The sequence below is a fragment of the Lissotriton helveticus genome, chromosome 1_1, assembly GCF_964261635.1.
Source record: "Lissotriton helveticus chromosome 1_1, aLisHel1.1, whole genome shotgun sequence".
In the NCBI taxonomy this organism is placed as follows: domain Eukaryota; kingdom Metazoa; phylum Chordata; class Amphibia; order Caudata; family Salamandridae; genus Lissotriton; species Lissotriton helveticus.
Window position 1 is genome coordinate 685,707,872 of NC_136057.1, and position 17,083 is coordinate 685,724,954.

A 17,083-nucleotide genomic window follows, 5' to 3' on the forward strand; every position below is an offset into this window, starting at 1 on the left:
AATATGTGCAAAAGGTTACTGCTGAAAGAATAGGACAATGTGAGAAATAAGCTGCTTCACTACATGGACCTAACTCGAGAATGATCCAGTGCAACACCTAATCAGGGGTTAATACTCGATAACAACACATATAAATGCCCATACACATTCACCCAATTTCCTGATATGCTGGGGGGTCAAGTTTTAATGACGTGATAAATTGCTTTCTTCTACAGGTTCATATCTGACATTTCTAAATAAATAACTGAACCTGTATGTCAACTCTCTTTCCTCTGGTTGATGGACCATTAGTTGAGAAGTTGATGTTAATATTAGATCTATCTATCTATCTATCTATCTATCTATCTATCTATCTATCTATCTATCTATCTATCTATCTATCTATCTATCTATCTATCTATCTATCTATCTATCTATCTATCTATCTATCTATCTATCTATCTATCTATCTATCTATCTATCTATCTATCTATCTATCTATCTATCTATCTATCTATCTATCTATCTATCGATCTATCTATCTATCTATCTATCTATCTATCTATCTATCTATCTATCTATCTATCAAGTTAGCTAAATAATCACAGACTCTCTGTATGATTAATAAAGTTCATCACAAAATAATATGAGAGAAAGAATGGTCCTTGCATACAAGTCACAGCAAACATCGAAAATTCACAAAGGGAGAGAAAAACATCAATAAAATGCAAACAACGTCATCAAATGAACGAAATGCATATGAAGGAGTGGATAGATGATGAGACAAGTTTCAGAGACAAAAATAAATTTGCAAATGATTATGCAAATTGTAAGAGAACATGGAAAACTATACTAACCCAAAGATTTCTTAGAAATAGTACGCGCCTGGCCAAGGCAGAAGCGGGGGTTCCCCGTGATAGAGTCAAGGAACAAAGATTTCAGGATACAGGTACGGGACAGGGACATGATCAACTAGGCCTCTCTGCAAACCGACATATAGCGACAAGTCTCCCCTCTATCTCTCTCTTCTGCAGCATCCGCCTAAACCACCCCAGTTATACCCTAAAACCTACAAGTCCAACCCAAAATAGTTGAAAGAATTTTCAGAATTCAGTCCCTTATTGGATTGTCAGGGGGTGATTAATCACATCACCATGATAACATTAAAAATTCTAGAGTCCTCTTTGTTATCCATCGTTCACATTACGTGTTCCTCGACTTGTATATGCTTGTTTATTGATTCATGCTATTGTTAACAATTTCATCATTCACATGAGTCCTTTTTTTCCTGTGTGTCGCGGAACAAGTATATACAATGACTTCAGGTCTCTTGGCTGGCAAACAATGTCTTTCGTAGCTGTTCAACCTTGGCCTTTTGCACTTCTCCTGCAGCGTTCAGGTTTTCTGACTATTTATTGGATTATTCATGCTTTTCTCCTGCCCCCATTCTACAATGTCGGAAATTCAGGGCTATTCAGCTCACTATGATGAATAAAACATAGGCATTTATTAATTATATGAAATGCACCTTCCACTGTTTACCATCCACCTTTGCACTATCCCATGTTAATATTTTTCTTAACAAAACTTTAAGCAAAAACTGCATTATTTATTATTATTTTTAAAGCAAGATACAAGATGCAAAATGCGGCCTAGTTCTTTCATGCATTAGTTCACATTAGTGCATGCATGTGCAAAGTGGTTTCCCGTGTATTTTATGTAATTCATATGTTAGTTTCCACTGCACACTGTTAGTAAATATTACGGGGTGTCAATTCAAGCAAGTTTTTATTTCTCGCAAAACCCTGCTCCATCAGGAATATAACGACAGCCTATAGTGAGGGTATCAAGCAGCTGAATATGACTTCTTTAGTCTCTCCGCTAAGTTGTTGTTATGTATGATCATAACTGTCAACATTTTATGCCCACAAATACTTAGGAGTTGGTCCGGTCTCTGCCTACAGCAAGGGGAATGCAGTAGCATGTATTATGTTGGAAAATGTCCCATATTTGTGATACACTAAATGATGTGACAAAAGAGCAATTTTCTGACAAACACTGCATTCATTTGAGCAGTATAGACAGAACACAAGTTGCAAAGATGTGGTTGGTCGCTTCATATTAGGTTTCTTTATTTACTGTAGATAAGGGGATCAAGCCTTGGCTCAGAATTATATGTTGTCCCAAGTTGATATTTCTTGCGGTCAGTTATTTCTACAACTGCCTCTCTGTAGGGGCACTTGATAAATGTGATGTTTTGGTGAGAACCCATAGTTTATACATTCTTTATAAACCTGAATTGGTAAAGTGGCTGCCCAATTCATAAAATGGTTTTCAGAATAACAAAGGATATTGTGTGGCATTGGCCTCTTGAATATATGGCGATATGGCAGGTATAGTCACTTCTTAAAACATAAGTGAATATTTTCAGAGTCCATGTATAAATGTTAGAACCGTGGCATTTTTAATGTCTTCCCGTGTATTTCAACAGGGCTGCGGCAGTGAAATTGGAAAATGGTTCTTCAGTAACATTATTGTTATAAATGGAATTGGACTTTGCACCATTGTAATACAGGTACAACATTGTATTTGAGTTGATTACTATATTGTGATTGAAGTTACCTGTATGTATACCCTTCATGTGAATATAAAGGAATATGCTATTTATAAATAATTTTTCAGTATTTAAAATGCATTGAGTTTGCTCTATGGTCTCAAAAATATACCATGTTGTTCTGAAAATGTATTCATTTAAAATATGTCCCACAGTGGGTATGATATGACTTGTTTCAAATTTAGGGGAATTCAACATTAAACGTCAGTGAGACCACAGCAATGAGCCATAACCCATCCCATCCACCGCCACATATGTGGCACCTTTACAAACCTTCCTAACCTTCAAACCATTGCCACGAATAAGGTTGTGAAATTAGCTAATGATTGTCATAAATTAGATTATTATATTGGTAGGAGGGTCAATACTACCAACAGAAAAAAGAAAATCTATTTAGGCTAAAATAGTTCATGGGGAATGGATGCTCAATCCCAAGTATATATGGCATAAGCAGCAGGCAGGCCCTAGAAAAACGTGTGCCATGTTCAAGCAGAGTGAACAATTTCACTGTAAACAACATAACTCAATACAATTATAAAACTAATATAGAATAATAGTTTATAATGTAATGCGAAAAAATACAAGAACTGGGTAAGAGGAGCCTTAGATATGATTTTTTTTTTTTAAGTTTTACGACAAAAAATACTCTGAAAAAGTAAAGAACCATTGCAAAGCAACAGTTTGCAGTTGACTTGGACCTAGGTGCGATTTCAGGACATCTGCAATGGAACGGAGATCAGAAATCTAACGGGGCCGGGCCAGTCAAAGTTTTTACCTTAAGACGTAATTGCTTCAATGGAACTCAAAGTCCTACAGTGATGCCAGTTCCAAACCGGAGGCCAGTGCGTGTCCCTCGAAGTCAGATGCACTGGCATCATGCTTCCAATTAAGCCATTAGTTTTGATGCCAAAAGCTCTGATCAGGACGAAACTGCATTTCATAGTCACCAATGTCACTATGTATTTGGGATGAATTTGCCACCTTTACCCAAGACAAGATTTTGCCTTTGGATTTAGTCATCTTTTTAGCTCTGACAATCCTCTAGAAGGCCGAAGTTGGGCTACACAAAGCTTGGATATGTTTAGAGTGAGGTCCTATAGAACCATCTTGTACCAGGTGTCCGGAAAATGGAAAGATGACTAAGTTCCTCAATTCTCCAATTGCTAGAAAAATTATTTCTGGTCACTGCCACAGCCCCTGAGCACTCAGGGCAGGCTTCTAGGCACCAGGTCTCTCTCTAGCCCGTGGTCGTGTTTGTTCTTGGAACAGGCAAACAGGAAGCTTACCAGTTAACATTGGAGAACTGTTCCAGTCCCTGGGTGCCAGCAGGACTCCACAGTTTTTACATACTCTACTTCCAGCAAGAAGCAAAAGTATTTTTTCTTCCAGAAGGACATCCGTCTTCAGGTGTTTCGTTACCAGGTCCAAGGAATGTTCTGAGCAGGTGGTGGTGAGGTGCCATTCTGTTCCTGTACACTAGCAACTGATTCTAGAACTTTTCCTACACAATGTTTACTACTTTCTCCCATTTGCTCACCTCATTTTGAAGCGCTTTCTCCTTTCTTTACTGTAGAAATTCACAGATGCCCTAAACCCTTTTTAGGAGCTACAGGTAGGGCCTTAGCAACTTTTCTGTGTAGATGAGCTCACCTCCCACTTGACAGGTTCAGAACTGTGTTTCCTTCTTGCTGTGATTGGAGCCAGAGTGTCCAGGTGGGCTCTGGGGATACAGGAGACTATATCCTGTCAGCCCCATCTGGAATCAGCTAGTCAAAAGAAGAAGTGCCAGCCTATCCTTTGTTTTGCTAGCTATTCTTTACCCATGTAGTCCCTCCTCAGTGGTCAGGTGTTGAACAAATGTCTGCCTTTCTCAGTCCAGAGGTCAGGCTATCGTCCTCTGACAAGTGAGTCATCAAGTCCCACAAGGAATGTGTATTGGCCTCTTGAGGTGTGATGAATGCCAAACGTGGTGTTAAGCTCATTTTAAGTTGACTCAGGCAGAAGAAAGTAGATTTTTATATAGTTACCTTTCCACTAAAGTTATAAAAAAACAAATCAGATTTGACAGTAACATTGGATTTTGAAAATTAAGTTTAAAATAACTTGTAATCGTTTTTCTTGCATTTCCCAAGCAGTGAAGTAGAAAATATATATTATTCACACCAAGGCCTGGTTTATGGAAAATGTAGCTGAGCTCATTTAGATTAAATAGATTGTTAGGCCTTCAGTTGCCTGATCAAATATGCAGTGCAAAACATTTTTGTTTATATATTATGTACCCTGCCTAGTTGGTTTACAGGAACTTGTTGTTGAGTGACTTAATAATATATGACAATAGGTTTTCTTTCAAAGCCCACACTCTTTTTCCTGTCAGCTGTTCCTGCAGTGTGTTCAATCTACAATCCAGCCAGAGTACAGTGGTGCACCTGGCAGCCGTATACGTTTTCATGTATCATTGCAGCCCAATGGTAACATTCATCTTCTGTGCATTTGGTTCATTTTCTGCACCATTTACAATGGCCTTAAAGAAAAGCTAAATAGACCAATCCCACCATAGGGCCAGAGCATACACAGTGTGGCACTGAATAGCAGTGTTTAGAGCACAGATCCAAATTAAGGGTGTGAACAATTTGTGTAATTTCCTTTAACATAATTATAAAAATGCTGGCAAAATTACCCACGATTATGCAAAATGCCAATCTGTCATTTTGTGCTATATTTTACTGAAACATTTGTCCACATGTCCATTTTTGACACAGGGATGCATTACGTGCTAAACATATTGTGCAAAAAACACGAAAGCACTGCTAACAACAGCCACTCACGTTCTGTTGTCCCCCTTGCATTTGTGGTAACTTTTTACCATGAATGAAGTGTTCACAGTAAATTGTAACTGCAAATTTGCGTAATCACACAAAGTGGCTTATTGGTGTCATTTCATGAATTTTGCATAATTAATGTAACACTAAAGTCCCAAAATTATGAGAATTATGCCTGTGCAAGTTAAATTTCACTCCCTGGCATTAAACTAATACCTGCCAAAAAGAGGCTCTAGAAAAAGGTGAAAAACCAGGGGTGACTTGGCAGAAAAGGCAGATTTCCTCCAATATGCAACAAATATGATATTTTGAAACCTGCTTGTCTGTAGTCCAGAGAAAGGAGATTACATGTTTACGCCTTACGCCTCACTCGCAAAGTTTGTTAAAATGTTCTTAGTTATTTATATTAGGCGCATGATGCTTGTTAATTTGTATATTTTTAATTTGCCATCCCCTTATTCTATTTCAATGCAGCAGTCATCGTAGCATTTGAATTTATATGCTTTATGTCTTTATTTTCCCTTCACAAATCTAACACTCAATTTATTTTAAGATAGTTGTCTATTTCACCTACGTGCTTTATTATGATTGCCTTTCAGGATGATTTGCAGTAAAGACTACCTAGTCGAATTATGCTGGAATAAAACTTGAACTTGAGGAGTTAAGGCTGATTTAAGAAATATTTAAATTCATTTCATTGTTAGACTTTGACTGGCACTTCTTGTCTGTTTAGACAGAACATATGTTCACAAAACCCAGGTGATGCATAAAACCCTAGTTACGAATTTAACCCTTGGCGTCAAAAATCAACATTTTCATCTTTAATTGTGACCATATTTTAGCTAGAAAATTGAATCATAACAGAATTATTCATGAACCAATACATTAATAAATAACTAACAGACTCAATTACTATTATTTTTCAAATGAATTCCAATAAACCCCAGTCGAGCTTAAGCTTCACTCCTCTCTTTCACAGCGCTGCCTGCACCCACATTAAGGTTTTGCATGTGCCAGCAGAAACGAAGTACATCACCGTAGTGTTGCAGACTTACAATGAAACCAGACTTAATTAACGCTATAATTAAAGGGAGGAACTCTCCAAAGTAGCCACACGAGAAGCATTGGTTGGTTGCTTAGCCTGGTGTCATGGGATTGGCACAGGAAGTCTGTATTCCTACACACTTGTCTCTGATGCCAGATCCTGCTGGAGGATAATGCTCTGTACTGAGGATATAAGAGATTGTGAAATATGTCTAGGATATGCCTTAAATATATTCTCATTCCTTGATACTTCACTAACTGCTGGAGTGGCCAAAGTGTGTTGGCATAGCAGTTCCAGTGATCGTGGCTAGAGGAGTGCACGGTGAGAGCCAAAAAGGCTAGATAGGTGCCTCTAGGAGTGACTGTGGAATTTGGGGCTGACTTGTGGAGAGCGAGGGCTGAGTAGGATGTTTATCAGGGGGACCAGAATAAGTGATAAAGCAGAAGGAGGGTATGGGTGCCATTGTTGCATATCGCAGTCACTGCACAAGCTGTAAGTGACCGGCAGATTCTGGGAACTGTGGAGGGCCAGTGTGTAGACAGAAGCTCGACCGAAAGAAAAGAACATTACGGAAAAGGTGAACGTTGTTAACATGAAATGACAGCACTGTTAACAAGCAATGGAAAAGCCAACAGGTCTTGCCTGTGAGACCAACTGTGTTTATTTCATCCCCTATGGCCCGATGTGTGCACACACACGGGATGCTTCTTAAGTTTAATGAAAATACATTTAAAGATGGCCATGTGCATATGCATGTACAGTAGCCATCTTGGATTAGTTTTAGTAAAAGCTTTCGCAGATAGGGGAACATGGACACGTTTTATGGGTAGAACCCTACAAGATTAAAGCTCTACCCCGGGTAAATCAATCTCCTACCTCTTCACCTTGATGCAGTACGGGTCTGAAACACTAAAAACCCACCATGTTTTAACAGGCTTTTGAGTCTCACTACAGCTGATGGCTTGGTAGACTATGTGATCTTCAGTTATTCAAGCCTCTTTTCTTCAACATTTTGTATCTTCCCTCTTTGCTGCCCAAAGAAGGCTGAAGTAGCTATTGAACTGCAGTAAGAACAATAAAAGAGAAAGCACTGAAATCGAGGCAGTTGTATTGTCCAGAATTGATTAACTTAGTGCCTACTTCTTGAACGAAAGGTGGCACAATCAGTCTCACGTAATCAACCAATGGTTTAAGATATTGTAATAGGCTAAAGGGGAATTCTAAATGTTTTTTTTAAATGTAAAAAGTTTTTCAGTCATCTATCTCTTCAGGCTATGTGTACCATAAAATATAAAGTGCCCTAGATAGAGTTTGTTTATAGTGCCTGATCCCTTAACCCAATTGCTGCTCATGTTCTGACTCACTACCATTAGGTTGCTTCACCCCCTACAGTATCATGCCTTTCACTGAGATAAACCTTTTCAGCATGTTGGGGACGCTTACTTTACTGTCGGTGTCGGCTCGCGGAGATGCGCCGCCCACTGCTTTACAGCAGTGAAATAAAATAAAAATAAAATGATAATAACTAAAGGTTATTAGTATTTAATTTTCTTCTGCTGCGGCAGCTTTGTGGGTGGGGCAGGCTGCTCTGATGATAGGGGAGCAGAGGGAGGAGTGGTAAAACACTGTAAGTGAGCATGACTTTTTGCCCTGCGTCTAGGACTGGCCAAATAGTCATGTGCACTTTGCATGTTCTCCACCCAGGCTGTATCCAGAACATGTCCAAGCTCCCATTGCCTGTCTGAGCGCTGAACCACAGTGCTCAGACCAATCACAACGCTGCATTAAGGTGCCTGGGGCATTCCTGTTCCGTTCCAGCTGAGAGAGTTGATGGAGGGAGGACGGAGGAGAGACGTGGCGTGGAGGTACATTTTTTACCTCCCCAGCCCCGATATGTGCCAGCCGCATTGGGTACTGTACTTGTGTTGCATGTGTCATGGAAACTGCACCTATAGTGTACCTGCACTGGGTGAGAGCAATTTGCACTGCTGCTGCCTCTTTTGTTTCCGTACTATTTGAGGGAAGCTTGTTCTGCTGCTACACATTCCTCTATATCGGCCTTAAAAAACACAAAAGCCTGCCCAGATTCTGTTCATGCTCTCAAATCGTCTGTGTGGGAGTTATGCATGCACTGCTGGTGTCTGTGTTGAAGGATTGGCTGTATGGATATGTGCATGTATGGATTGTCTGTATGGATTTTCATGAATTTCCAAGGTTTTTTAAATGCTAATTCCTAACTATAACGTGCCTGAAACCTATGTTTTTTTCAGTGAATTTCTAAGGATTTTTAAATGCCAATTCCTAACTATAACGTGCCTGAAACCTATGGTTTTTTCAGTGAATGTCTAAGGTTTTTTAAATGCTAATTTCTAACTATAACGTATCTGGGAGGTACGTCACATTGTAAATCCTTCTACCAGGAGACATTCCTACATGGGGGGGAGGGGGGGCTTCTGGCGCAGGAACAGCTCCTAAAAGTGGCTGACTGAAATCTACAAGATTTCACTTTGTCACTTTTGGGCTCATGCTGTGTCAAAACCCTGCACAACCTTGAAGCAGGTGTAAGGATTGACACAGCAGTCTGAGCATAGGGCCCCCAGACCATTGCTGGAGATACGTTGCACTTGCAACATAACTCAAACAATGCACCACCTTTACAGCACAGATACATCACATATATGTGCCATTTTTGTCCCATAGTACACCGCATTGTAAATACGGCACATCCATGGTGGTGGTGTCACGGAGCACAATAACTGACATATTCCTGGGGATATGCCAGTTATTGTATATGTGCCCATTAGTGTTTTAATGTAGTGAATGGATTACTACATACCGATGAATGAGTCACTACAAAACTAAAACAACAGTGACAGAGTGTTTGGTGGAAGTGTAACGATACAAACTGGTAAATTGAACGTATAAAAGACAAATTTGCAAGTACATAGAAGACTGCATACATTGTCCATAAGGGTTTGAAACAGTCTATACCATAAGGCCTATTTTAATGCATGAGTACTTAGGTAGTGAGTGGATGATTACAGTTCTGCAAGGAAAGTTCCTCACTAAATTTATTACAGCTTCAGTTTTACCACGGTACAATGGAAAAGAACATATTGCTGACTGGCTCACTACAATACTAAAACAGCAGTGTCAGAGTGTTTGGAGGAAGTCTAAGGATACAGACTGGGGAATTGAAGGCATAAAACACAAGTTTGCAGGTGTATACAAGACTGCATGTATACTCCATACGGATTTTAAGCAATCCATACCCTAAGACCCACTTTGCATATATTAAATCAATACAAACATTTAAAGAATATATAACTGAATTTATAACTGCTTCACTTTTAGTACAATAAATACATTAGTAGATAGTGCTCAACCCTTTATTATTTTTAAACAATAAATTTATTCTTGTAACATCTTATAATTTAACTGACATTCCAATACAAGTACATCGGATATGTAATTCAGATCAATTTCCTCGTTAGCAGTTTCTGAATTAATTTGTTCTAAAATTTCAACATAATTTAATACTTCCAGAAAATCTCCATCAAAGCTTTCGTCTTCAAAATCACACTTCATGTCTGCAGCACTAATTTCCCCTTCTTCACTCTCATTGCCTGTGACAGATACGATTAGTTCTTCAATTATACTCGAGGTAATATCCAAAACCTCCTCAATATGAGGCTGTTATCTTTCCATAATTTTTCCTTTATGTTCTTGCTCCTTGTATACAAATATTAACAGCTAATTTTATCACTTTTCGGAATATATAATACAAAACTACAGTTTTCACGTATTTTGGCCTACAAAAAATACAATATAAATACTATTATCTAATAACATTCCATTAGTAGAGTTTTAGGCCCAGATGTAGGTAAAATAGATTTACCGATTTTAAATTACCGAATAATACCGATTCGGTAATTAAAAATCGGTAAATCTAAGGGGTTGAGATGTAGGAACATCCAGATGTTCCTGCTACCGAATCGGTAAAAATCTGTATTTACCGATTCGGTAAATACCGACCGGTAATGGCCCATTCATTCCTATGGGCTTTGAAGCCCATAGGAATGAATGGGGCATTACCGGTCGGTATTTACCGAATCGGTAAATACAGATTTTGACAAGGGTGCAGGGGGTGTCACTTTGACACCCTCTAGCACCCCCAAAAAAGATTCGGGGGCCATGTGGCAGGCATACCTGCCCTAAGGGCAGGTCTGCCTGTCATATGGCACAGGTGTGCATGCACACATGTGCATGCACACCAGAATCGTTTTTTTACCATGAAGTTGGATTTCATGGTAAAATACCGATTCTGTAAGGCTTGTGGGACTCAGAAGAGTCCCACCTACATATCAATAATACCAAATAGGTATAAATACCGAATCGGTATTTTACAGAATCGGTAAATTTACCGATCGGTAAATTTACCGAATCTGTAAAATAATGTGTCCCTACATACCGATTACTCAATACCGGTCGGAAACGGCCGAAAATACCGATTTTCGGCCGTTACCGACCGACCTACATCGGGCCCTTAGTCCTTTGCAAAGTTATATAAGTATAATTACTTATAAGGATATCCTGTTCTTAGCTTTTCTTAAATTTTGAAACCAGTCACTCCTTATGACTATAGGAAAAGACTCAGGCGGTTATAGTAAAATGCACTACTAAAAAATGTAGAATATGTCTATTCACCTTACCCATTCCAAAATAGTAAATGTGTTTTACTAAAATGCAAAAGATACTATTTATTGTCCAGAATAACACTGGGTATCTGTGTATATTTAGACATCATTATCACACTACTTTTTGAATACTTCATGTGTTTATCTCTATTCCTCATCTATAACTTAGTCTAACTCTACTAATTACCTACCCCTTCGACTTTCGAACTAGCCTCTCCTCTAGTATTTATCTGCAACCTTGTAACTTGCGGTTCTTTATTTTTCTCACTGCTTATAACTTATAATTACGTAACATTCATTAACCTAGGCCTCTCAGTTTATTGTCTAATTTTTATATTATTAATTTCCTTGTGTTCCTCTACTAACCTTTCTTCATGCAGTTGCTTGTTATCTATTCTGTCAATCCTTGAATATCTTATGTGTTTCACTAATGTTCCTTCTTAATTCAAATGTCTTTCTAGTATTCCTTACTCAATGTGTTCTTTTCCCTTAGGACCTTGCTTAACATTTTATCGTTTCTTGTTTTAAGTTAGAGAAAATACATCGACTGAGTATATTCAATATTGTCTATAATGTCAGGTAAGTTTACTTACTCACTAACGTTCTTTAACTCTCACAGAAATATTTCCACTTTCTCTTCAGGAATGTCTAAGGAGCAATTGAAAATGGATCTGAACTCGGAATGTCTTCGGTGAAGTGCGCACTCGTTAGTGAGCGCGCGCCTCACCAAGGATTCCCCACAACTCTGTGGTAAATGACTAGATCGCTACTGCGTCTTTTAGCCGCGGCCCGTGGAGGGAGTTGCGGTGGGACAGGCATGCGGGGCGGGGGAGGGGCAGGGTGAGGGGTGATAAACAACAGAATCTGGATGATTGCAGGTAAGTAAACAATTAAATTAATAAAACTAATTTCGGGCCATATTTTCAACAAAAGGCGGTAGATTATCGCCGCTTTTATCGGCAGGAAACTGCCGATAAACCGGCGATAATGGGCTTGATAATATTCCCTTGTGAATTCCCATAGCAGCCCAGGTTAAAACCAGAACCTGGGCTGCTGTGGGAATTTACAAGGGCCTATTATCAAGCCCATTATCGTCGCTTTATCGGCAGTTTCCTGCCGATAAAAGCGGCGATAATGTATCGCCTTTTGTTGATAATATGCCCCTCCGTTCTGTGGCCTGCATCGCATTTTGCGATGCAGTGAGCGGTACGAAATTCATTTTATTAATTTAATTGTTTACTTACCTCTTGCAATCATCCAGATTCTGCTGTTTATCACCCCTCACCCTGCCCCTCCCCCGCCCCGCCTGTGCAACTCCCTCCACGGGCCGCGGCTGACAGTTACTTGTACTTACCTTAAGCATAATAAATAATACAAAAAATTATATATTATAAAATTATCACCTGTGGAAGACACAAAAAAATTTGTAAACCATTAAATTTGCCTTTTTTTGCTATTCTCAGAATATATTGAATTTCACTAGAAACAGTGAGTTCAATAGTACTCATCACATAACAGCGGGCAAAAAATAGACAATCAATAAGATTATCTTAATAAAATCATTCAACATTCTCAATAACAATTTAAAAAATAGAAAAACATCTTAAATGTTTTTTTCTAAGAGCAATTTCTTACGTAAATATGACACATCTCAAACAATCATAAAATAACAAAACATTATGATTAATTTTCTTACACTGTAAATAATGTTACTTACAAATATATTATGCTGACAAAATACACAACAAATAGTCCTTAATGGTTTCACACACTTTTCCACACGGCCAAATAGTATGCATCAAATCCTTTGTTTGGAAGTTGTTCAATAGTAATCCTGAACGTCCGCCTCCCAGCCTTCTGATCCAAAACCACCAATGTCGTCTACGGGTCCCCCAGGACTCATCCATCGGTTCGACGCTGTTCAACATCTACATGGCCACCCTCACACAAGTAGCCCACCATCACAACCTCAACATCATCTCCTACATCGACGACACCGAGCTCATCCTCTTCCTCACCAAGAAGCCACATACCACCAAAAGCAACCTCCACGACACAATGAAAGACGTCACCAACTACATAAAGAGCAGCACTGTAAACATAAACTCGCACAAGATCAAGGTATTCATCCTCAGACCCACCCCCTCAGCCTCGGACAACTCCTGCTGCCTGACTACACTGTGAACAGTACCAACACCTACCAACCATGTCCACAACCTAGGATTCAACCTCAACTCCTCCCTCTCCATGTGTAACCAAGTCTACACCGTCTCCTCGTACTGCTATAACACCCTCCACATGCTCCGCAGCATTCACAAGTGGATCCTAACCAAAAGAAGAAGAACAGTGACACATGCCCTCATCAGCAGCAGACTACACTGTGGCAAAACACTCTACACAGGAGTTCCAGCCAAACACCTACAACAACTACAACAAATCCAAAAGACCTCCACCTGAGTGATTATGAATATTCCCTGCTGCAGCCACATCACTCACCACCTGATACACCTACACTGCCTCAATATCAACAAGAGGATCACCTTCAAGCTCCTCACCCTCACTTACAAAATACTCTACAACACCAGACTAATCTACCTTAACAGCAGTAATCCTAAAGGGCAAATGTTGATCTTAAATGTTGCCTTTAACAATATTAGGTAAGAATTTGGTAACTCTTTGTGCAAACGTTGCTTAAAAACGAATTGACTATCATTGCAATGTATCCAACCTTTCAGACATTTTAAATAAACAATGTAATGTCCAGATGTGGTAGAAGGTCCATCATGAAAAATAATTGCAACAGCTACAAAGGTTCTTCCTGATATTAAACATTGACCAGTTACAACATTTTTAATTAAAGTTTCCAATTTTCTTTCATCAGCTCTACAACGTTGCAGCATTAAAATAACATACTGTCCATATCTTTGTATAAGTAATGTTGATGACATTTCTGATTTACATTGTCTACACTCCATGGTTTGACTTGCTCCTCTAATTAGATTGTTAAAAGACACTAATTCACAGTCAGGTAAAGTCAAATATATGAATCTTTCAGTGTCTATGTTAGTGCTACATGTAAACAAACAATGTTGACAGTCATGTTGCCATTTATAAGAAAGGCCAAAAAGGTTTTCAACATCTATACAATCTTGCTGAATATTCTGCGTAAATTGAGTACAACCAGAACATATGTCCAACACATTTCGAATATCACAAACACTTTGTATTTTACTTTTATCACTACTACATTTCTCATAAACAGAATTCAACAATGAACAGAATCTTTTGTCCCGATTTTCTACAATTTGCTGTTGCAAATTTTCAAGAAAAAAAACAACATTAACAAGTACATTAGCATAGCAGTTGACACCACAACTATTTTCAAACCGATAACCAGCATTCTCTTCAACACTTTCATTTCTCTTTTTGCTTGCAGGCGCAACTTCATCTTGTTTCACTACAGATATTCTCAAATCTTCTTCTTCTACATACCACACGCGTTTCAAATACTGCTTATTTACCTAAATTGGGTGCATTTTCTCTTTTAACCTATTATACTCTTTCACACAATTTGCATCTGCACATACCTTTGTCTCATCAAAATCAATCAAGTACAATCCAGATATAATTCTGACTCAAGACAAAGCAACATATGCCATACCTTCTTTAAACACGGTACTTCCAATATTCACTAAAGCACTATCTACACTTAAAACTTGAGATTTATGAATGGTCACTGCATATGCCAAACAAATAGGAAACTGTTTTCTGCAGACCTACAAATCTTTTACAAGCAAAAATCGAGCTGCACGACTAAGTTGTTCTACTTCAGCAATTTCATCAAATTTGATTTTCAAAAATTCAATCCCACCTCTATTTACATAATTAACAAAATCAACAATTTTGCCCATTGCTCCATTTACTAAACCTTTTTCCACATTCGAATCACGTCGTAAAATTACCCTACAGTTTACACATGCATACAAATTCTTTTCTAAACCAGCAGTTTTACTTATCGATTTCTCTAAAGAATCAAATTTCCTCTTCAACTTTTCACTCAAAATAATAGGGATTCCTTTGTGTTCTATTTTATCAATTGCTTCCAATTTTATAATTTCTTCATGTTCCAACTTTAACATTTCTTCATTGAATATAGAACATTCATGCAGTGTTGGCATTAAGCAGATTACAGATTTGTTTTCTGCAATTCTCATGTATAATTTCTCTGGGACAATATTTTCATTTGGAAACAAATTGGAAAGTAATCGTCTCTGTAAAGCTTGTTTGCCATGTACACTCATTTTTCCAATTCTTATATCTTGAAGAATAGTTCCATAATCAGCATAATTTGCCTGTCGCATATTTGTAATAAGTTCCTTATACTGAAAATATGACCAAATGTTTACATTTCCAATGCTCCCCAAAGACTTTCTAGTATCTTCATGCACCAGAGTTTTAAACACTGGTTAGCCTTTAACAGGAGTAAGTTGTAGAAGATCTCCAAAAACTATGACGTGCTTTCCTCCGAATAATACGTCATACTCTGTTTTAAGAATTTGCTGCATTCTAAATGCCCAAAGGCAAGCATTAAGTTTGATACCATGCTTACCTCATCAATAATGAGAAGTTTCATTTTCCTCAACACTCTTGAAACTTCACGAGAAGCTTCTCCAGATAGCTTGTGGTATTCTAATTTGTTTTCATGCTCTACTGGTAGCATTAATAAACAATGTAAAGTAATTCCTTTGATATTGTGGGCAGCTAATCCAGTTGGAGCAGTGACAACACAAGACAAATGTGACTCAGTTCATTTCTGTAGAAAACTTGTGATTACTTTAATTAAAAAACGTTTTCCTGTTCCAGCTTGTCCACTCACATACATACGGATAGGTTCAAATGATGAGCAAGAGCACTTTTTCTTCTCATGAAGTAATCCATGCTGAATCTGTTCTCTCACTTGCTCATATATTTCTTTCTGCTCAAGATTTAGTTGTTCTTCCAAGTTTCCAAAGTTTGTTGCATCTTCTTGCGCTTGATACATTGGTGTTTCCACCTCTTACGTAGCAGTTGCTGCTTCATTTTGAACAATTGGTTCTCCTAGTGGGTCCTGACTCAACGGAGCAGAAGTTTGACTGTCTTGAGAACTATCTCTAGCAATCTCAGCTGCAATTGTAGCTTCTTGCTCAATTTCGTCGTTCAACATTTTCACATAATTAGCAAAAACACGACATTCTATAGTATTTTTAGTTGCATTGAAGGAATCTTCATAGCTCTCAAAATCTCCAAGTAATTCCAATTCTGAACGCCATGGCTTAAAAAGTTGCAAAATATCTCAATAGTAAAATTCCCTTTTGTCAGGTGTTTCGCAACTGAGTTTATGGTGATTAATCAAATGTCCTTTTCTTTCACCAGACATCCTTCAGAACCAATCACAGCATATACACCATTATTGATATTTTCTGTAATATTCCATTTAAAAATATAGTTTTGCAGCACTTCATAGATATAAATGTTCTCAAGATGATGACTTCTATTTGGATAATATGTATCCAACGTATTTGTTTTTACAATATCTGTACTTTCTGGCTCTTTTTTAGCTAAATATTCAATTTCTTGTACAGATTTGAGTACTCGGTTTCGTATTGCAGCAAGACCTAGACTCACCCAAATGATTCTTCTAGATTTGGAGTACAGACTTTCAGATGATAAGCGATCCGAGCATTCATACGCTCCAATTTCTCGATGAGATAACATCTTCAAACTGTAACTGTATAATTTCTTACTTAGACTCTTCTCATGGGAAATCTCTTCCCACATTTCCTTCATTTCCGTCTTTTCTGATTTTGTTATGTAGGATGTCTCATATCGAGCAACAGCAATGGAATTGTCTGCAACATATTGAATATCCATATTAGCATTCCACATGGAT

The 17,083-nt window shown here is 38.2% G+C and overlaps 1 protein-coding gene across 3 annotated transcripts in view; it reads left to right on the forward strand.

The window, feature by feature from the left end:
- Window positions 1-17,083, forward strand: part of TSPAN19 (tetraspanin 19) — a 361,288-nt gene that overhangs the window by 230,579 nt on the left and 113,626 nt on the right. For all 3 annotated transcript variants that reach the window (XR_013606926.1, XM_078674223.1, XM_078674222.1), the window contains exon 8: window positions 2,471-2,554. Coding sequence is in view for 2 of the 3 variants with exons in the window: in XM_078674223.1 (XP_078530349.1) it covers window positions 2,471-2,554 (84 nt within the window). In the remaining variant the exon portion in view is untranslated. The remainder of the gene's footprint in view (window positions 1-2,470; window positions 2,555-17,083) is intronic.